Here is a 23,121-nt window from a genome sequence, read left to right as displayed (position 1 = left end):
AAAAGGAATTTGGCTTGCCGAGGCAAGACGGGGCAAGCGGAGAGAGTGTCCCTCTTGGCAGCGGCCCTTGCCTGTTGAAATAAAGAACTCGCAGCACTGTATTACTTCCATCTCAGCTACTAATGAATCAATTTGAGAATTTCTTGCGCCAGAACACTCCCTAAAAGGCACGTAACTGCTTCCAGTGTATAACCGAAATTTGCTATGTGGCCTGGTGAGGCGCACTTTACAAATTGCGCACCACATTTGCAAACAGCACCGCAGACGCCAAGGGAACAATGTACTGGCTCAAGCGCTCAAACGGTTATGCTGACGGCTATGCTGGAACTGTTAGCACAATAAATGCAGCTAATGTTCGCGGAGATGCACCAAGTCAAGCGAACGCTAGAGGATGTGCAAACAAATGCCTCAGCCGCCCACAGTAAAGGGGTCAGCCAAAGCCTGAGAGCTCTTACCTGGACACCGAAAACGATAGAGCACCCTGATAGTGATAGAAACATCCACGGACAGGATGGTAAACAACACACAGATCGGACACATTTAAATCTTACAATGTAATTGCCGCACCCTACAGAAGAAATTTGTTAATTTGACGCACTACATAGAATCAGCGCCAATCCCTCCTGACGTTAGCAAATGACAAGAAATCTCAAAGGATACGAGCTTTCTGCTAAACCACGTTGCCCTCAAGTAGCCACTTTTGCCAAAAAGAATGTCGCGATTACCATACAATATTTTAGGGGACGGTAAGCTATTCAGCGCCAGATAGTCATCGTTTTGCCACAGAAAAAAAGCCAACCTAAAACTATAATTGTCCAAGTTTAAATTTCTACCAGAGAGGCGCAGGCGGATATCAAAAACGTGGTGGCCACCGCGATGACTCGCTTAAGGAAAGGACAAATTAATATTGTTAGGAGACCTTTACGCACAACAATCAAACTGGGGCTATAATAGACATAAACCCATGGGCATCTTATAGCAGGATTGGCAGCGCGCTGCAGACTTTTCCAGCTAACTCAATCAGATATATCAACGTGAATTGCCCCCCAACAACGAAAGCTAGATGCAATAGAGGAACCTAGGTGAAAAGCTAGGAAGCAATCACGATATTTTAATCATATCGGTTAAAACAGCCAGGATCAGAAGATCTATGGCTGTCCGAGTGAACCAAGTTTTCTGAAAAACATAAAACGATCGGAAGCATAACAGACATGGTACAACGGGCACAGTGCATCAGGAATATTCACGGTGGGATCAAAAAACGAGGAAAACGACATGGAGGCTCCAGCCGTGGACTATTATCTCTTGCATCTCTGGGAAGCCCGGAGAGGCCTCAAAATATGATTGGAAAGGCAGGGGCTTAATCGCACACTCAGGATACGCATAGCCCAGCTAGCACAGGAAACTAAAAAATACGCGCAAGGGTTAGGCGACAGCAACTGGCGTTACTTAAGTGACTTGCTTCGGGGAACTTTGAATGCAAAGAAAACAGCACATTCTTCGAAGTCCGATTAACCCGGGAAAACGAGTTGGATTAGTCTGATTAACCCACGAAAACGCTAATGGAAAACGAGCTCGAAGGCCGGGAAGCCGACACGATAGGCAAAATTAAAAAGATATACGTAGGAACGGTTTGGACCGGGCAATCCAACAAACCCATTTACGAAGGTCAGGGCGAATCGAAACTACACGACCCCATAACATTTGAGGAGGTTTGTGGAGTGGGACATTCCCTCAGGCGCGTTGTCAGGCGCGTCTTCTACGTCGGTGTATAGTGACCTGCAACCTTGGTGGAACATTGGCGCCCAGGGACTCCAACGCTCGCCGCAGGAATGGGCAGCTGGGATCTGTGCATAGCATAGACGCCGAGGAGTGACGACTCTCGCCGCAGGAACTGGCTCCTGTGAGATGTGCTCAAGAACAAACAGCGTGCCCTGGACATAATGGCACCGACGGACGCCGACGGTCGCCCCAAGAACGGGCGCCTATGAGGTGCGTTCTAAAACAAACATATTTGTCTGCGCATAAAATTGACGCCGAGGGACGCAGACTTTCGCCGCAGGAACGGGCACCTGTGAGCTGCGCTCTAAAACATATTGCCCTGCGCGAAACATTGATGTAGAGCGACGCCAACCCTCGCCGCACTAAGGGGCGCCTATGAGCTGCGCTCTAAAACAAACATATTGGCCTGCGCATAATATTGACGCCGAAGGACACCGACCCTCGCCGCAGAAACGGGCGCCAATAATGTGTGCTGTAGAACAAACGTAGCGGCTTCCGCATAACACCTCCCATGTAACGTGTGCCCTATAACGTTAAAGTTTCCAATATGTTTTTATTCCAATCTCGTGACGTCAAATTTGCGTAACCGCCGGCGCTAGCATTGGGCAGCCACCCGCAAGGTTGTCTAAACAGACCAAACAAACGTCCTCCTTGTTCAGAGGAGGTAACTTCTGTTTGCTTGAAAAACGAATAACATTGTCTAAACTAAGCGGCTTGTCTTCTCTAATTGGCTGGCAAGAGGCGAGGAGCATGCTCAAGTGGAGAGGGATTCGATGGGCCGAGCCACTGCACTGAAAATCGATAACCGCATGAAAAGGGTGGGGCCGGCGTCTGTGATTGGTCCGCTTTCCCTTACTTACCTTGCGGTGGCTGGTCGAAAATTGTGGACGCATTTTTCGGAAGCTTAAGAATGACGCTAAAACGGATCCTAAGCAAGGAAGAGTTGGCATAACGAGGTTTAAAACGTACTGAAAGTGCTTGAAAACGTTACACGGCCACGAAAAAAGTCTTATTATACGCAAATAAATCCATGCTCTCCGGCAGCTGGAGTAGCTAGTGCCCAAGCGATCAGCCGCAGCCATCGTTTATTCCTTTCAAAACGGGGGCAGCCTGCGGCTATTCAGAAGAAAGTTCAATTTTGTTCGGCATATTACTGTATCTTTAACGCATACACGTCACTTTGACGCGCTTAGTTTTTGCGGTTTTGTGACGTCGTGTGACAGGCCGGTGAAGTGGGTGCAGCCGGAGAGCTTTTGACCAATTGCCGAGAGCTAATGGCGAAAAGGCGTCGAATCAGAGACAACAATTTTTCTTTAGTTCAGTCAAATCATTCATAATCAGTGTGTACACGTCATATCAGATTGCGAGATATCGCGGTTTTCGTGACGTCGCGTGAGAGACAGATGAAATAGGGTGGTCCACAAAAGTTTTTGGCCAATCGTAGATCGCTTATTGCAGAACTGGAATAGAAAAGCTTGTAATAGCGTCCATGCACCTGAACAGCCAGTCACCTGGCTAGCAGGCTGCTTCTGCCCGCGAATACACAGCCCAGCAACGGGGTTCAAACTGCTCTACCCAACTGCCGCGGAAAACATACTGCTACCTAGACCATGGCTATCACACCTGGCAAAAAGTAAACATCTCTCCTCAGTGAAAATACATATGAAATTTCATATAATCACAAGCTCTGAAATCAATGTACGTTGAACTTGCATGGTCTAAAGTGTATCAATTATTTAATATAATATTAAAATGATGACCTTCATAAGATAGGATTAACTTGATAACTTCTATAGCTCTTGAACTACCTACGTTTTTGTTTACAGAAGACCTTGCTCAAGCGGGTGATATTACAATGTTAGCCTGCAGAGCCTGAGGTACTTGAACTTCGAACTCCTAAATCAAACTCATCCTTTTTTGTTCTCTTTGTATGTGTCTTCTCTTATCTAGTTCATGTCTTCACCTCAAATTTACCTGAACATGAGTAATGCGACTCTTACCAATATAACCTGTATTAAAGCACAAACTACCGCGAGTAATCGTGCCAGTCGGACCTTGTCACATCGCGTGCGAGTGCACATGAAGAATGATTCTGAATGGATCTGGTAAGCTGTCATATTTATTTTTATATCAGCCTATCTAAATATTGTGGATGCTTAATAAATACCTCTTGATAAAATATTATTTCACACTCTCTTTGAGTCGCAGTAAAATTGAGAGCGATATTTTACCTGACTAAAAAAATCGTTGATGCGCCTCCTTTGTTTGACGCACTATCGCGGCACTTTGTGATATTGACTAAAATTATACTAGGAATGATAAAGCTTTCTTTGGCACATATCTTACATGCTCAGACTAGCGTTCCTAGCTTAGCACTGGTATGTGTATATTCTTATGACAACAAAACTGCGCGAATATCTGGCTGCTCTGAGACTAAACTGCTGCCAACAGATCGGAGTAACAAACTAAATAGCTCGAATATAACAAACTAAAGATATTGTTATACAAATTGGAAATATTTTTTCTTCGTTAATCGGACAGTTGTGCACGCGTTTGTATGGGTGTATAAAGAAATTAGGATGACTTCGGCATTTCTCTTACCACCTGTTAACCAGGTTTCTCATCATGAGGTTTGCATAAATATGTAGGTCATGAGGTCATTGAGTAAAGTTTCCGTCTTCTGCTATTCAACTTTCACATCTCAAGAAGCATTGAAAGCCCTAATTAAATTATTGTGTTAGTCTTTTATTCAGCACCTTGGCTACAGCGAGCACAACAGTACAGGAAATGAATCAGGATGCTATGCACGCGTGTCTGGAAGAAGGCCACCACTGTCATAACTGAAAAGTTCTCAGTATTGCAAGCCATAGCCTGCTCTAATATGTTCATCACTTTTCAAGTACTGGTACTGGGCGCTCTGCAGTGCCAGCACCTACTTTACCTGCTTGCTGCATTACGTACTGCTAGCATGATGTTTAGGCTTACACTCAGTAACCTGCTCAATAATTCAATGCCTCCATAATCGCATGTCTTCAAGTACGTACTCTTCTCTGAACAGCTCTGAATATCTGGTGCAGCGTGCTATAAATATTGTTCAAAGCCAGTTAACGAATTACTAAGCTTCCTAACAGTGAGAAGCACTGCAAGGGTATGCACGACATGCTCAGCCTTTAACGCGCTTTAATCGATGTAGGGTAAGCTCTATGTAAGTGCAATTTTTATGTAAAGGTACTGTGTTACTTGTAGCTTCTGGATTAATTGCTACCAAGAGCTTTCTTTACATGTATGGTCACTATCCAAAATTGAACTGCCTGCATATGTTCCAAAAATCAAAGGTACCCATCCATGATCATAAGAGTGCTTTCTTGCGCGAAGAAGCAACCCCCCGGGCCGCCGCACCTACCCTGAACATGCGGGCACAACCAGCGTCTCTGATGCCTGTTGGTTATGAAATCAAATGATCAAGTGTCATTGCAATGACTGACCATTAGGCGGATTGCTTCGATCTCTACTCTCAGTGATTACGGGCTCATGGATGGATGGATGGATGAAAAACTTTATTAGGGTCCTTTAGGGCGCGCACTAGTGCGCAGCGGGCTCGCCAGAGCATGTGAGGTAAATTCGCTAAATCATTGCATAGTGCACATGCATTTGTTGTCTGAATTTCGGGGTACACCTTGTGAAGAAATAGGGGGTTTGGGTAAGCCCCCGTCTGTAGAAGCCTTAGTGTCAAAGCTTGAGGTCTATTGAGTTTGCAATGTGGGAGGGGGTAGATCCTCCGAGCCAAATAAAAGTGCTTAGTAATTTCCGTGTAGGAGGGAGGAGAGTCCCGATTGTCAGTAGCCCCAGCGTCACGCTGCCCGGTAGCTACGCGGTTGATGATCCCTCGCGCAGCTCCGTGTGCCGACTCGTTGAGGTTGGGCGGGGCACCCTCGATCTGTCCCATGTGGGCTGGAAACCATATCGATGTGTGTGGCTTGATCTCCTTGCTTCCTAGTATCCTTAGGGCCAGCTCGGATATGGTTCCTTTGGCAAACGCCCTAACAGCTGATATGGAGTCACTGTAGATTGATGTCCTCTTGTCGTCCAATAAGGCCATCGCTATTGCAGCCTGCTCTGCGATCTCAGAGGACGTCGTCCGAATCGAGATTGCGTTTGTTATTTGCCTTTCATGATCTACGCTAACTACAGCGAAGGCCTGTCCGTCGACGTAGCGCGCTGCGTCTACGAAACTGTTCTCCGAAGCCCGTTCACGAGCCTTTTCCAGGAGAGCCTTCGCGCGCGCCCGACGTCTTCCCACGTTGTGCTCTGGATGGACGTTTCGTGGGATCGGGGCGACAATGATGCGGTCCCGCTGCTCTCGAGGGATGCTACAGAATTTTGTTTTGATTAGTGTGGGGGAAACGCCCAGCTCCTGTAAGATGTGTCTTCCAGCTTGTGTGGTAGATAGCCTGACGAACTGGGCCCTCTCCTGTGCTTCCGCTATTTCCTCTAGCGTGTTATGCATGCCAAGTTGAAGTAAGCGTTCCGTGTGAGTGTATATGGGGAGGCCAAGAGCTCTCTTTATTCCTTTTCTGATTAATGCGTTGAGCTTATCCCGCTCCGATCTTTGCCAGTTGTGCATAGCCGCGACGTAAGTGAAATGACACATTACGAACGCATGTACCAATCTCACGAGGTTATCTTCTCCGAGGCCTTGCTGCCGGTTGGCCACTCTTCTGATTAGTCTGATGGCATTGTCCGTCTTCTTAGTGAGTCGCAGCACTGTCTGGTTGTTTGAACCATTCGACTCTACCATCATGCCGAGAATCCGGATAGCATCCACCCTCGGAATACATCCTCCGTCGTTTGTGCGCAGGTTTATGTCGCAATCGGCGAGTGGTTTCCACCCCTTTGGTTTCGGGCCTCTTCGCTTGGGTCGATAAAGTAGCAGTTCCGACTTGTGCGGTGAGCACCGAAGGCCCGTGGACTCAAGGTATCTCTGGGTAGCATCAATCGCCTCTTGCAGGGCCGTCTCTACCTGTCCGTAGCTACCTCCCGTACACCAGATGGTAACATCGTCTGCGTATATGGTATGACTGATACCGTCGATAGCAGAGAGTGTCCTGGATAGCCCAATCATGACGAGGTTAAAGAGAGTTGGGGATATGACTGCCCCTTGTGGCGTCCCCTTAGACCCCAGCTTGATCATGTCTGAAGTCAGGTCCCCGATCTTAAGGGTGGCTTCTCTGTTTGACAGGAAAGATCTCGTGTAGGAATGAAAGTGCTTCCCCAGGTTAAGACTCGAGATTGTGTTCAAAACGAACGAGTGAAGAACGTTATCGAAGGCCTTTTCCAGATCTAGACCTAGTATGGCTCTCGTGTCCCGCGTAGTACAGTCAATAATGTGATGCTTGATGAGCGTCATCGCGTCCTGCGTCGACAGTCCGACCCTGAAGCCGATCATGTTGTGCGGGTAAATGTCGTGGTCCTCCAGGTAGCGTGAAAGCCTGTTTAGGATTGCGTGCTCAGCAACCTTCCCTACGCACGATGTGAGCGAAATTGGGCGGAGGTTATCGAGGCTGGGCGGCTTGCCTGGCTTGAGGATAAGAATGGTGTTGGCCGATTTCCACATTTCCGGGACTTTACCGCTGCTCCATGTTTGGTTAATGATGTCCGTTAGGTATTCGATGGACTTTTCGTCCAGGTTCCGTAGAGCTTTGTTTGTGATCTTGTCCGGACCCGGAGCCGATCTGCCGTTGAGGGCATGGAGCGCCTGCCTGATCTCCTCAATCCCGAATTCTGCGTCGAGCTCAGGGTTGTCGGAGCCTTCGTAGTCAGGGGAAGGTGGTGTAGGGCCCGATGCGACTGATAGGTACTTCTTCACTAGTTTGGATAAAATTTCATTGTTCGAATATTTTCGCTTTGCTGTGTGTAGGGTGCGCGCCAGTGTGTTGCGTTGGTTGGTTTTAGTGTTTGTCTCGTCGAGGAGATGCTTTAGGAGGTTCCAGGTGCCCCCGTTGCGCATCTGCCCGTCGATCGAGTTACACACCTCATCCCATTGTTGCTTAGAAAGGGCTCTGCAGTGTTCCTCTATAGTTCTATTGATTTCCGATATCCTTTTTCTTAGCCTACGGTTGAGCCGTTGTCCTTTCCACCTGGCGAGGAGCGACTGCTTCGCCTCCAACAGGTGAGCCAGACGGCTGTCCATCTTTTCCACTGGAAGATCGGTACAAACCTCTTTGGTAGTAGCTTTGATGTCTTGTTTAACCTTTACAACCCATTGTTCGAGGCTAGGCTTCTCCACACACTCCGTTCGCTCTTCCCTAATTTTGCGAAATTTGTCCCAATCTGTGTACTGGAACATACGCTGTCTCTTCTGCTCGACTTGGAGGTGCGTGGCCAAGATGTAATGGTCGCTACCAAAGTCTACCCCGAGGTTCGTCCACTTGACGGCTGCATTGCTCCTGACAAAGGTGAGACCCGGTGTCGTGTCACGGCTCGACGATGTTCCACATCTGGTGGGGAACGCTGGGTCCGTGACTAGCATCAAGTTTAGGTTTATGGCCTCACGCCAGAGTTCCTCCCCCTTGTTAGTGTTATATGGGTAGCCCCAGGTGTGGTACGGCGCGTTGAAATCACCAGCTATGATCAAAGGGGAGTCGCGTGCTAGTTGCGTGGCTTGGTGATTAGGGCTTTGAAGCGTTGTCGTGGAGCTTTGGGACTACTGTAGACATTCAGGATGAATATACTTTCGCGGTTAGTTGGGCTAGGAATTATTTCTATCATCATGTATTCGACTGTACTAGCGGTCATATTAAGGTCGTGAGTGATGTGGGTCAGCTTGTTGCTAATCAGTACGGCGATACCCCGTCCTTCTTCATGTTTTGCTACGGGCTTGTAGCCAGACAGCGTGACGTTAGATGTTAATGTTTCTTGTAAAACGATAACATTTGGCTTCTCTGCGTGTGAGCGAATATATTGTTGCAGGGGAGCCCTCTTGGGAAGGAAACCCCTGCAATTCCATTGCCACATTCTGAATGAGCTAGTTTGAGTGGCCATCGTATTGCTCTTGAGGTGCTGTGCTAACCTTTGGAGGGCCGATCGCCCCCGAGCTGTTACTAGTCGATGCTGTTGCTGGGAGTGTAGGAGCTTTAGGTACCAGCACAGGTGTTACAACGTTTTCTAAGAAGGATTCAATTTTGCTGATCCGCTGATTAGTGCGCTCCTCCATGGACGCCATGTTGCTGTGGAAGAGCGAGAACTTTTCATTTATCTGCTTTATGCTGTCACTTAGAGCGGAGAGCAACTCGCGAATCTCCGATTTGGCCCTGCCTGGTGCTCTTTCTTGCTCGTTAGCGATTGCCCTTTTCTTAGCGGGCCTCTCTGTATCGATCAGCTCAACCATGGGGACTTCCATTGGCTGAGGAGCTGCCGGTTGCTTATACGAATCGCTCTTCTTAACCATGGGGACTTCCATTGGCTGGGGAGTGGCTGGCTGCTTGTCAGCCATGACGGGTTGACTACCCCTCTTAATTTCGGCAATTTCTGTCATCAATCGAGCTATGGTGTTCTTCATCATCTCGTTTTCGCGCTCAAGTTGTGCTAGTCTGTTGTTACCTCTATCATGCTCTGGCGGTGAGCCCCGCGTTACCTTTTCCGGCGTTCCTCGAACTCGGTCGGCCCAGGTTGGGTAGCACTCGGGTCGGCGATCCCTGGAGCAGGACCTCGAGCAGGACCTGAACCGGACTTGACTGCCTCGGCGCCAGGATCCGGAACGACCCCTGGAGCGTGATCTGGTCCTGGTTCTGGAACAAGAGCGCCCTCTGGATCGAGAGCGACTCCGTGGGCTCCCTCTGGAGCCAGAGCGTCCCCTGGATCGGGAGCGCCCCCTAGGCTCTTGCGGTGGAAGTTGCTCGAAGTGATTCTTGATGTCGCTGCTATTTGGTGTTGACGAAGCCCCACTTGTTGAAGCTTCCACCGTCGCACTCTCCCATCGCCTCCTTCTGACGATGTATGGGATCTGGAATCTCTCCTTGCACGTTTTGTCCGCCGTAGGGTGTGGGCCTCCGCACAACCCACACTTTGGCGTGCACTGGTGTTGATCGTCCGCGTTGACTGCCCCACATCCTCTGCAGGTGGACTCTTCGGGAGTCGGGCAAACGTCGGCACGATGGCCGAGTTTGCCGCACGCGTAGCAGATGTCAACTTGTTTGCGATAAAGAAAGCATTTCACAAGGACTGGGCCATAGCGTACGAAGTTCGGAACCTTGAGTCCGTCGAAAGCAATGATGATTGTGCCTGTGTTCTAAATTCTCTTGACCGCCAAGGCCAGCGCGTTTCTCTCATTGATGATGTTACGTTCCAGGTCCGATGGACTGTCGTTGAGGTCGATGTGTCTGATTACCCCTTTACACGTGGTGTGGGGGGCGGCCTCGTATGCACTGACTTCAAACATTCTTCCAGCCACATGAATTGCCCTGATTCTTGTGTATTTTGAAGCGTTGTCTCGGTTGGGCGTGCTGGCCACCAGAATGTTTTGTAGTATGTTAGGACAAATGATGTCCGAGCTTATCTGCGTAGGGGTGAGACCCGCCGCTTCCACGATCGCCTTGCCGATCACGGTCGGTCCTGTCTTGGCAATATTCAGCCCTCCGCGGGGCCGTATAATAATTTTGGCATGTTCCTTGGGCATGGGAGGCATCCGTGACGCCCTGATGATTTTGCTCTTCAGCTTATCTCCATTTTCCTGAGTTCTGAATGAGGCGCCGGCGTTACGCCTATTCCCCCATATGTCGCCGCTAGGCCGGTTGGCAGAGTCCGCCTTGGCAGACATACGCTTCGAAACTGCCGACTGCCATCCAAATTCTGCTGAAAATTCTTCAGGAGGAAGATCCTGCCCTTCCACCGTCGTCTGCATAGTTACTGAGATCTCAGAATTCTTGCTCCAGCTACACTTGGCGACGCCAATGGGCGCTACGCCGGGCTAGGCTTGTCGTTAGGGCGAGAAAGGCGGCGACGTAGTCCGAGCACAAAAACTTTCATAAAATGGAAGAGGCCACCCACCGGAGAAAATCCGATATCGATGTGATCCTCTTCCCCTTAGACGTGCGTTGGTCACAACATGATGGAGATTAGAGGCGAAAATCTTGCCAAAATCATTCAAGAGACCAGGAGCCGAGATGGAACCCTCATTACGGGCTCATACCACTTGTTTTTCTTTGAATTTTGTGTGAATAGCTCCGCGAGTACCTTCAGCTAAACCACCCGATGTCCAGCGTTTCGCACAGACATCGGAACTACAAGTGGACTTTCAATAGAAGGACTGTACTTGCCAACTGTTGTTTAGTGAAACGGATATCTTACGCAGTCACTTTGATCAAACTACGTGCGAAATTTTAGAAGCGCTCCACATATGCAAAAGTGGGCGATATGCAATATTTAACGCGCCTATTCCTCTCAGCAATAAAGAAGTAGTATTTTTGGACTGACCTTAAGCCATTCGGGCGAAGCGAATTGCATTTGCCGCGTTCGGTAAGGCAAGGAAGGTACTGTGGTATTCCTAACTTCTGCATTTACTGCTACCAGGAGCTTTCTTTACACGTATGGTCACTATCCAAAATTGAACTGCCTGCATATGTTCGAAAAATCTAAGGTACCCGTACATTATCATAAGGATGCTTTCTTGCGCGAAGAAGCAACCACCAGGGCCGCCGCACCTACCCTGGAAATGCGGGCCCAATCAGTGTTTCCGATGCCTGTCGGGTATAAAATTATCATGTGGCTCAGGAATCATGCGTCATGAGTTCATTCACACTCGCATAGACGAGAATCATGGTTGTGCTTCCACAACATCATCATCATCAGCCTGGTTACGCCCACTGCAATGCAAAGGCCTCTCCCATACTTCTCCAACTACCCCGGTCGTGTGCTAATTGTGGCCATGTTGTCCCTGCAAACTTCTTAATCTCATCCGTCCACCTAACTTTCTGCCGCCCCCTACTACGCTTCCCTTCCCTTGGAATCAAGTCCGTAACCCTTAATGACCTTCTGTTGTCTTCGCTTTTCATTACATGTCCTGCCCATGCCCATTTCTTTCTCTTGATTTTAATTAAGATGTCATTAACTCGCGTTTCCCCCCTCACCCAATCAGCTCTTTTCTTATCCCTTAACGTTACACCTATCATTCTTCTTTCCATAGCTCGTTGCGTCGTCCTCAATTTAAGCAGAACCCTTTTCGCAAGCCTCCAGGTTTCTGCCCCGTGCGTGACTACTGGAAAGACACACAGCTGTTATACACTTTTCTCTTGAGGAATAATGGAAACCTGCTGTTCATCATCTGAGAATGCCTGCCAAACAAACCCCTCCCCATTCTTATTCTTCTGATTATTTGATCAGGATGATCAGGATCCGCTGTCACTACCTTTCCTAAGTAGATGTATTCCCTTACCACTTCCAGTTCCTCGCTACCAATCGTAAACTGCTGTTCGAGACTGTTAAACATTCCTTTAGTTTTCTGCAGATTAATTTTTAGACACACCCTTCTGCTTTGCCTCTCCAGGTCAGTGAGCATGCATTGCAATTGGTCCCCTGAGTTACTAAGCCAGGCAATATCAACAGCGAATCGCAAGTTACTAAGGTATTCTCCATTAACTCTTATACCCAATTCATCTCAATGCAGGTCTCTGAATACCTCCTGTAAACACGCTGTGAATAGCATTGGAGAGATCGTATCTCCCGGCCTGACGCCTTTCTTTATTGGGATTTTTTTTGGTTTCTTTATGGAAGACTACGGTGGCTGTGTAGCCGCTATAGATATCTTTCAGTATATTTATACATGGTTCGTCTACACCCTGATTCCGTAATTCCTCCACGACTGCTCAGGTTTCGTCTGAATCAAACGCTTTCTCGTAATCAATGAAAGCTATATATAAGGGTTGGTTATATTCCGCACATTTCTCTATCACCAGGTTGATAGTGTGAATATGGTCTATTGTTGAGTAGCCTTCAAAGAATCCTACCTGGTCCTTTGGTTGACAGAAGTCTAAGGTGTTCCTGATTCTATTTACAATTACCTTAGCAAATGCTTTGTAGGCAACGGACAGTAAGCTGATCGCTCTATAATTTTTCAAGTCTTTGGCGTCCCCTTTCTTTTGAATTAGAATTATCTTAGCGTTCTTCCAAGATTCCTGTACGCTCGAAGTCATGAGGCATTGCGTATACAGGGTGGCCAGTTTTTCTAGAACAATCTGCCCGCCATCCTTCAACAAATCTGCTGTTACCTGATCCTCCCCACCTGCCTTCCCCCTTTGCATAGTTCCCACGGCTTTCTTTACTTCTTCCGGCGTTGTTTGTGAGATTTCACATTCCACTACGCTATTCTCTTCTCCATTATTGTTGTGGGAGCAACTGGTACTGTATAAATCTCTATAGAATTCCTCAGCCACTCGAACGAGCTGGGTTATCTTATGAACAATCTGGTTATGCTTATGAGAATTCTTTTTATCTATAATAGCTTGTGTGTGGGAGGTGGCGCGAAGTGATTGCCGCAGTAGCCACGGTTTATCTAGGCCGGTCAAGCATGGTGTAGCAGGATCCCTGGAGCTGCCGCGGTGTCGGCATCTCCCGGCATCCTACACACGAGCCCTCTTCTTCTTCGCCGGCTTTGGAGGCGATAGTCGCGTCTGCTAACGCCTAGTGCTAAGTGCGATCGAAATAATATGCAATGGTAAAGTCCAGTGGTAAACTCCAGATAAAGTGTGCATGGTATCGTCTTTTGTAGTGTCGGGTTCACGCAGCCCCTCAAAAATTTACCAGGCAGCACCGGCAGCGTAGGCCACTGTGATGCCGTTGTGCGAAATCGTCACCTGCCGCAGGTTTTACTAAGTGCTCGGGCCTGTAGACGCAGGAGCTCCTAAAGTAAACCGTATGGCGTTTCGGGACAAGTGTGGAAATAGCGCAGGTGTTGCACACTCACGATGTAGACGCTGAAGTGGCGCTTGAGCTAAAGAAACCAGATGGCGGAGCTGCTCCTGTAGAAATTTGGTAGGTCATGCATCCCGCAAGGTATGAGCATAGAACATCGCAAGGATCGCCTGCTACTGCTTTCGGTGAATACTCGAATGCCGATAGCATCAGGGTTGCGGCTGTCGCTGGAGGTATCTCGGAGGTTATGCTTCTGGCGTCGCTGTACCTGTGAGTGCGAAAATTGCTCCTAGTGGAGCCGCTGGGAGAGCCTCTGAATCCGTGACAAGTTCGGTGCCTCCGAAGGGAAAGCGCACAGCTAGCGGCAACGTACATCGAAGGTGAGCGGCGGGCCATAGAGCACATGAGAGCGGTCGCGTTTGGCGCAGTGAATTCCTTAGAATGGTCGCGCTGCTGCCTTTGAGCTGGGAAGGAGGCTCACGGACAGGCTAGAAGTTTCATGTTGGGATCGCCTCATTCTGACGATCGACAAGGGTGGACGCAAACGATGTGGGCCGACAAGACGCGGAGTGACGCGGCGGTCCAAACGACAATAACTAGTGTGAGTGAGCGTTCGAGGTGACGTAGTGAGCAAGAATGGCTGCCCACAAGCCGACGTAGACGTCGGGGCCTGGGAATGACAGCCGGAAGCTGAGGCACAGTCGGAGCCTGGAACGGTTGCGATGGAAATGGCTGTCTAGAAGGAAATGGTTGTTTCCTTCTCCGGCTGTCCAGCTGAATGAACCAGATGTCCGACATGTCGATGTAGAATTCCGAGACACCCTACAAATGCGGGACGTCTGGTGGACCGTGTTAGGTCACGTCACTGGCCTCCGTAGAGTTGGTGCGCTGACGCTGGCATGGCAAGGCCTGGCACTCGACCAGAGCGGCCGACACGGTGGCCGCTCAGGTAGAGCGCGCTAGCGTGTTCTATTCTCGCGCTACCTGCACGTGACCCCTCTTCTTCTACGCCGGATTTGGAGGTACAATATTTCACCCAGTTTTGATAAAATCTTCAGTTGAGAGTAAGCGCTAGTCCTTGTCTTTTCTGCTGTTTTCATGTGCTAAGGTGGGCGTTTTGACCTGCCGTAGTTGCTTAGTGGCTTTGGTGTTGCGCTGCTAAGCACGACGTTGCAGAATGAAATTCGAAATGCAAAAGCAATATGCAAATGCACCGATGTGCATATATTGGACCACCCATGGGATCAAAACTAAACCGGAATCCCCCACTATGACGTGCACCATATCAGGTCGTGGTTTTGGCACCTAAAACCTCAACACTGAATTTTATTTAAATTTTCTATAGTTTTTGTTTTTCCACGCGCTGATATTTTTCTGAGGGATCGCATTGTAAGCGTACTTCAACATAGTATGCCATGTAGTAACGCACATGCAATACGTATTTACACACACACACACACACACACACACACACACACACACACACACACACACACACGTGTACAGACACGCGTGCACGTACACACTCACGCCCCCCCCCCCCCCCCCCACTCACATTCTTTTTTCAGGATCGCGTTTTATGACACTGATTACAAACATGACGCCGTTATTATTTTGAAAGTGTTATGAATCGATGTTAGTAGCGGTTAGGTATCACACCTCTTTAGAGGTGTTGTCATGTTAGCTGGTGATAATATTTAAGAATGAAGAACTTGCTGCTTGAAATATTTGTCGAAGGATTACATGTTTGCAAAAAAGCCATAGCCTTGTCATTTTTGTCGTTTCTTAGTGATGCGTGGTAGGTATCGTCCGTACACGTGCACTTGTTCCCGTGTCTTATTCTGTAAACATTTTACGCAGTACGTGTTTAAAATGGTCACGGTACAAAATAGCCCTAGGCAAAGCAGTAGCCCATCGAAAGATCACGAAACTAGAGATAATACCATACGTGTTTGAACATACTAGTAAACTTTTGCAAGGGCTCAAAAATGTCGCGCATCGCAGGTAATTTTTCGACACCTAACGCACTTTTAGGCATATGTGCCCAAGTGCAAAAGATCTATACAGAGTCAATGAAGGGCCAAGGCAAGACTGTGGGGCGAAAAAACGCGCTAACTTTGTGTGATATATGCACCAATCGTGTACTCCAACCCCTTGACTTGTGGCAAGATTTATGCCGGCCGAAGTGATCGTTGTAATTACCTGCGCTTCAGGGAACATATGTATTCATATCAGAATTCGCTCGCTCTCATTCGGCTGCACAATTCAGTGCATGTGGCTGTGGTACCGATTTTAATAACAGAACCATCGTGGTTTCGCATGTTAATCACATATCGTGCGAAATAATCCAGTTATTTCACCTCTCGAGAAAAGAAGCAGCATGTGTTAGCAAGGTATCAGTTTTACTTTCAGATAAAGAGTTTGCGTTGGAAACGACTACTTGCTGCTATGTTACCTGTATTTTTTCCCTTTATTTTTCTCGTTTGCCAAGCTTTTCTTTTTTCATTTTGACATCTTATCAACTCTCGAAGAACTTGAGTTTGGCCTAGTTGGTGTTCACTGCCTATCGTCCTGACCGTTAATGACGACCACGACAGGCGAAAAAAACACAAAACGACGACATTTACGCTTCCTTCCTCCGTACTGGTCTTTATGACCGTTCCATATGATATACCTTATCAATGCGCCCAGTTGATGATGATTCAGCCGGTTATTATTAACACTGGTGATGCGTTGGCGACAATTATAACGCTCGAAAACGCTATCTCCTTGCTTGAAATGTTAAATTCAACGCTCTAGCACGGTATGCGATGGTCATACGCTCAAACATTGATCTTTCATGTTGTGCACGCTGGCATCGAGAGAAGTCGGCATATGCGCCGTCAGCCGGCCCATGCTCTCGTCGCAGAAAGATCGAGTGGATCTTAAACACTTTAAGCTAATACTCTGCCCTTGAGCAGAAGAAAAAAGGGCCTGAAAGAGTAACCGACATTGCAGGAGACAAAAGAAGAATAAAAGTTATGGTGGCTAACGTACCAGCATTGTGAAATCAACCAAGATAATTGAGTTGACCGCTTGAACTGTTTGGCCATGTATTGCCCCATGCCATCGTGTTATCCTTGCACACAGATATCTATGCACATTGGGGAAAGAGGAACAGAAATTCTCTGGGCTATTTCTGGTCGAAACGCTTTACTCCAATATTTAACCCACAACATAAGTGGTTAATATACTGGCTTCTAGCGCTTTTGCTCACAAGCTTCCACCATGACTCCAAGTACCTTGGAAATGGCTACTGCCCCCAAAGCTATAAACAGCCGCCGTATGCGCTTACTACCACTATAAGTGAGTCCCTTGACGCCTAGGCTGGACAAACTAGAACTACAAGTCAGGTGGCCCAAGACAACAAATCCGATCTACTTCTTTCACACAGGATGTTCATGTGCTGAGGCCACCTAGGTCTTAACAATGTGATATTTTTGAGGCTGTTGGAAATGGAGTGAACCATATCACTCGGATTTGCAGTTTAAGTGATTTCGATGATATTGGGAAGCTGCGAAACCCCTTCTTCACCTTGGGAGACTTTGAACTCACTTAGTAGGAGAATAGTGAGGGCTCCTTTTGCCACCTGGCAAAGATTTCGCCTGAAGTACGTGACAGGTACGGCTGCGCCAAAAGGAGGAATATAACTGAACAAGCCATCCCTTGCATAAACCAGTGGTTAAAGAAGAGCAGACCCGGTAACGACAGAGGAGAACAAAGTGCGGCTTTTGATGCGAGGAGTGAAGAAAGAACTTTTTGCCGGACTCGTACGCGATTACACAACAACTGGGGCCGAATTCATGAGCGAATCGACCACGACGTAAAACACTTTTCAGCGGTGATCCCACTATGAAAACCACGCCTTCATGGCCAATGCATGCTAAATCTTATCTGAGAGTGAGAATCAAGCTCTCATAGATTTCATACGTACCGTTCTGCGAACTGCGACACCTCCTAGGAGTAGGATCCCAGCCACCGCGAAAAGGCAGCAAGCAGTACAACCGCTCGCGCCAACAACATGTGAGGTACCCGTCATAACTTCTGCCGTGGTACTGCGTGCTTGGCGTCGGCTATGGGTTATAGAATATCAAATGTGCATCAGGTCATTCAGTGGTTCCTGGAAATATCTTCGCTTATGCCATCCGGATCAAGGCAGATAGCTCGCAATGCAATTTTTGGCGCCCATCTGATAACAGTCCGCGGTGCTACTACTGCGGCGAAACATGTCACGTGTACCGCGAGTGCCCGTGTAGCCAAGCAGGTCTCCGCAGATTCAACTCTGACGCGCGTTGTCCGCTCTGTGGTGATAGGGAACGTGAAGTCATAGTGTATCTGACCAGCCAGCGTATACATAGAATGTCGAGTGACACCACACCCGGTCAACGGAGGCTGCGTTGCCTCCGGCTTCCGTCAGGAACTGCTCCACTAGTTCGCGCAAGGGAAATAAGGCACGGTGCATTCCGGCGGGGTAGACACTATGGACAAGAACGGCACCGAGAGCGGCGCTGCTGTGCCGGCGTTGAGAGCGCCGCATGCGAAGCAAAATTCTATTAGCGGGTGGTACCCCTCTCCCACCTCTCGTTCGCACCGCCTTGATTGCCTCCTGCACTGCGCGTGTTTGGGCACGTTTCGTGCGGCGCGCGGTGTGTGCCTACGTGTGCGCGCGTGGACATTTCATTCGAAGGGTGTAGTACAGTCTGTTTCACATTTAGGGGAAAACTCGGAGCGCATTGCATCGCGATGCGGCGAGCGCTTGAGTCAGGCGGCGGCAGCAGCTCGCGCAGGTGCTCGAGGGGCGGGATCTTGAACGGCGTCGTCTGCTACGGCGACGCGCGCTGGCCGCATTTGTCGGGAAGCGTTCTACTGTCAGTTGTAGGGCGCCGATCTCATCGTTACTGCGTGAAATGAGCCAGTATGTTTTACTAAGCGTTGTGCGACGCCCACTGATCCGCCTCGAAGGTAAGTTCATCGCTGCAGGGCAGTCATAGATGACGTACTGATTCCATACATTCTTGACGGCCCGTTTCTGGAAGACGACTATATATTCTAACGCGATAGGTGGCCGATCCGCACTGCTCGTGTTGTGCAAGATCTGCTGGAAGAGCAGCGCGCAGTCACTCTCTTGGAGTGGCCGCCTCGATCTGTGTTGCCTCTGATGGCGACAACGGACTTCCATCGACACTGTGCGGAAATAAACAAAATATATCGCTGCATAGCACAAGTACGACATGCGCACACAACTTTAACTAGTACGTCCCCTACAATATGGAATATAGACAGCAATGTAGACAGCTTGGCCATTTTTTAACAGTGCTCAAGAGACGGAAGTTGAAAGTATTAGTAATCATTCCTGCTTCACCAATGCCGACGCGACCAAGACGCGGGCGCGTATCGTCCAGTAACTCGATCGATCGGTGCAGTGGTGAAGCGGGAACGAACTCCGGTCATGTTCAATGCATCGTGCACATATTCAATTTCTCGGGACGCGTGAGCTTCGGCCACTGCTAGCGCATACAACAGAAGTGGTTTTCATTCTTGGGCAGCGCACACACAAACGAAACACGAGAAAGAAGACAGGACAAGCGCTCGTCGAACAACTTAGTTTTTATATGAATAAAAGGATTATGTACCGAGTAATTATTAAATTCATGTGGGTTACATATAAAAACCGTCATACACTCAGGAGTGATCAATGAACGAGGTCGCTTCGTTTGCCAATTGTTTACTTCGCTCGGCGCACCGCAGTAATCCATGTCTGTCGTCTGCATTTTTCGTACCATTTTCTTGTGAATCGGCAGAATTTCACTGGTGGAATGAACCCTTTCGTATTTACATTGCTGTCGTGACAGTTAACAACACAATAATAATTTCCGGTCATCCGAAGAGGCGCCGTCGCGAACACGAGACGTTTCGCGCGCAGCGCGAACTGAACGCGCGCGCGACCGTGAAGGGAAGCGGCGGCGGAAGCCTACACCCGTTGGAGATGAAATCGTTCCGCCAGGGGAGAAACGAGCGCTGGCGTCTAGGATGAAACTTGGCGTGCGGTCGTCTATACATCAGGCTGTATAAGACCTTCCTTCGACATGATGAACCGACGACGACCGCTCCGCTTTCTCACTCTTTTTCGTGGTAGGAAATTTGTTTCTGCCGACATCACCGTTATCAACGACAACTCTAGTTTTGCCCTCGTTTCTACTGCTTCTGATTATTCAGTCATGAGCAGCGCGCCTGCGTCAGAACTTTGAAAACTCAATACACTTTGACAATGACCCCACTTGCGTATGGCTGTTCGCCATCTGGCAACGCCAACTGAAATGTGCAAAAGAACAAATTCCAATCCGCACGCCTTCGTTCACGGAATTTTCTCGTACTAACTGCGTGCTCCCAGCTAATCATGGCCAGTGTGGGCTTTCTTCGAGAATACGCAGAAGCGTGAATTGCTTGTGCGATTCAATGACCCTAGTTCTCCTGAAGGATACAGCACCCACTTCCGGAACACAGTGCAACTCGTCAATGACGACTCTGTCCCACTGCCACTTTGAATGGGCTTCTTTGTCAGGGTGAATGCAGACAGGATGGCCCCAACACTGTAGTCGAACTGAATTTATCTCATCTTCACCGACAATTCTGTGCCGCTTGAGTTGTTCAGCTTATCACCACACAGGCCCAAGTAATGGTTACGCACTTCAATGAGGAGTATCGTTATTTCAGAAAGCGAACTTCAATTGTATACACTGAAGACTTGCCGATATCCCGGGTCCCTCAACGCTAGCTAATATATAGTCATCAGACCCTTCTGCCACAGCATTCAGCGGCCCTCTGAGTACGTACCGAAGACTACCACCAGCTCAACCAGAAAGCATTATCAACGTAATGGATTCGTTTGCAGATTGTTTTACTACTACGATCAAGGCTATCCTGGCGCCGATCTCCAAGCACCGAATTTTATCGGAAACTGCCAAAGCAACCATGCGCCAACATACCTATTGGGTGTCGCAATAAGATCAAGACGCTATTCGTCACAATTTCAGCAGATGGTTAAATATGATGTCATCCAGCATCCTCGAACTCCTGCGCCTGTCATATTAGGGAAAATGAAAGTTGGAACGCTGTGCTTTTGCGCGGGCTATCGGACGTTCAAGATTACCTCAATGAAAACGTTTATACTCTGACCCAAAATAGATGACTATAGATGATGATGATGGATGATTTTTCTATAGATTTCAGCAGCAGTTATGCAGGTGGATGTCCCTTTACTATAATAATAACAACCCCCAGTCATGATTTCCCATAACAAAATGACATACATTTACGGGTTTAAGACACTGCGAATTACTTTGCCACATACCATCGAGACAATAAAGTGACACCATTTAAGTAAATACTAAGTTGTTTCGCTTACCTTGCTCAATATGACACGGATACCATGAGCCCCAGTCAGCTGACTCGCAGCGGAGGCACGCGACGTGCCACGTGCTCGAGGACAAAAAACCATGGCTAGGATTTGTCTTTGTATTCACAACAATCCCAATTACAGCGCTGATATTTGCATAAAATTTAGGCTTAAACGACCGGTCTAACTAGACCGGTGTGATTATCCTCGGCGCCACTATGGCGTGCTGTCGGTCATATGTACTTGACGTTCATCAAGCTCTGCACTTCAGCCTTGAACACATTAGGGGGTAGCGAAATCACAACATACTTGACGAGACAGCCCCGTTTATGTTTAATCCAAAAATGCGAAAAATGCGAAAGCCCCTGTTATGGATGCAGCCTTGGTTGTATTGACCACTTCCGCACGAGGTACATAAAGAATCCTTTAAAATTCCGTGTAAAATCGTGAATGGCACTTCTGGGACAAGACACATTATACTTTATTATTTGTTTTCCCGGCCTAACTTTTTATGCCCTACCGGTTCCCGGTCACTAACTGTAGTCTCCACACCATCTATATAAGCTACTGATAGAATAGAACATTGGGATGAGTACTTTTATACGTCCTTTGCAGTGAAGGAGTCAGGAAGGTGCCAACTGCTCTCACACTTCAAGCAGTTTTACGAATTCTCATTTGGAATGTAAGCGGAATTGTTTACGATCATGGGTCCTATAACGCAAAACTAATCCAATGATCTCTTATGTCAATCTCCTGTCGTTGAATTTGCATAATCACTGACGTAAGCGTCGGGCGGTTAACCGCAACGTTGCCTAAGGAGCCCAATCAAACGCCATCTTAGATTATCAGAGGTCACCTTTCTTTGCTTTCAGAACGAATAACATTGCCAAGATTGAGTGGTTTTTTTTTATTTGTAATTGGCTGCCAGGAGGCGAGGAGCAGGCTGAAATGGATAGGGTTTCGATGGGCTGAACACTGAAAATAGATAACCCGAGGATGAGGATGGTGCCGGCGTCTGCGATTGGTCCGCTTTCCCCTACTTAGCTTTCTGTGGCTGGTCGAAAATCACGGCGGAGTGCAACGGAAGGTGAACAATGCCACTAAAACAGATTCTCAGCAACGAACAGTTGGCAGAGCGAGGTCGTAATGGATCCAGAAGTGCTCGAAAGCGTTATTCGTCCACGCATAAAGTTTTATTATAGGCAAATAAACGTATTCTCTCCGGCAGCTGCGAGTAGCCGTTGCCTGAGCGATCGGCGGCAGCCACCTTTTATTCGTTTTGGAACCGGGAAACCAGTTCTATGAGGAAAAAATTTGTTTTATTCGGCAAATTATTGCACCTCTAACTCGTATATGCCACTTTGATGCGGTGTGTCCTTGTGGTTATGTGACGTCGCGTGACAAGCAGGTGAAGTGGGCGCAACCTGAAAACTTTGAGACTATAGCCGTGGGCTAATGGCGAAAAGGCGTCGAATGAGAAATAACTATTTTCCTTTCGTTGCGCCCAATCATGCATAATCCGTGTGTACATGTCATATGAGATGGGGAGCTATGGCAGGTATCGTGACGTCGCGTGACGCACAGTCGAAGTGGGGGGTGGTCCAAAAAAGTTTTTAACCAATCGCAGGGGGCTGATTGCAGAATTGGAATGGAGCAGTTAGGAATAGCTTTACGTTATAGCGCCCCTGGTTTCCATAAGAAATTGTAAGTATGAGTTAAATGGTATAAATTCCGCAGCTGAATTTAAAAAATTCATGTCACATTATATGCATTCCTAAATCAAACCGATTTCATACTGAGGTCAGACGTGTAGGGAAGAAATCCTTGCATGAGAGCCATTTTTATAAAGCGGATCCTTGAATTGCTCACGAACATTCACTGCCCTTTCATGCTGCTTTGTCATAAAGAATTGTGTCAATTTTCATAGCACTATTACGTGAACTGCCACTAAAACTTGTATCATATTTTCAGCACTGACATAAGAAACCAGTGATAAACAA

The 23,121-nt window shown here is 47.9% G+C and overlaps 1 protein-coding gene across 3 annotated transcripts in view; it reads left to right on the top strand.

Moving 5' to 3' along the window:
- The window catches only part of LOC142564898 (uncharacterized), a 65,906-nt gene that overhangs the window by 14,514 nt on the left and 28,271 nt on the right, over window positions 1-23,121 (top strand). For all 3 annotated transcript variants that reach the window (XM_075676100.1, XM_075676098.1, XM_075676099.1), the window contains one exon: window positions 3,733-3,887. In XM_075676100.1, coding sequence (XP_075532215.1) covers window positions 3,733-3,887 — 155 coding nt within the window. The remainder of the gene's footprint in view (window positions 1-3,732; window positions 3,888-23,121) is intronic.

The sequence above is a fragment of the Dermacentor variabilis genome, chromosome 11 (assembly GCF_050947875.1).
Source record: "Dermacentor variabilis isolate Ectoservices chromosome 11, ASM5094787v1, whole genome shotgun sequence".
Lineage (NCBI taxonomy): Eukaryota > Metazoa > Arthropoda > Arachnida > Ixodida > Ixodidae > Dermacentor > Dermacentor variabilis.
Note: the sequence above shows the minus strand (reverse complement) of the source record. Positions and strands in the feature narration are given on the sequence as shown.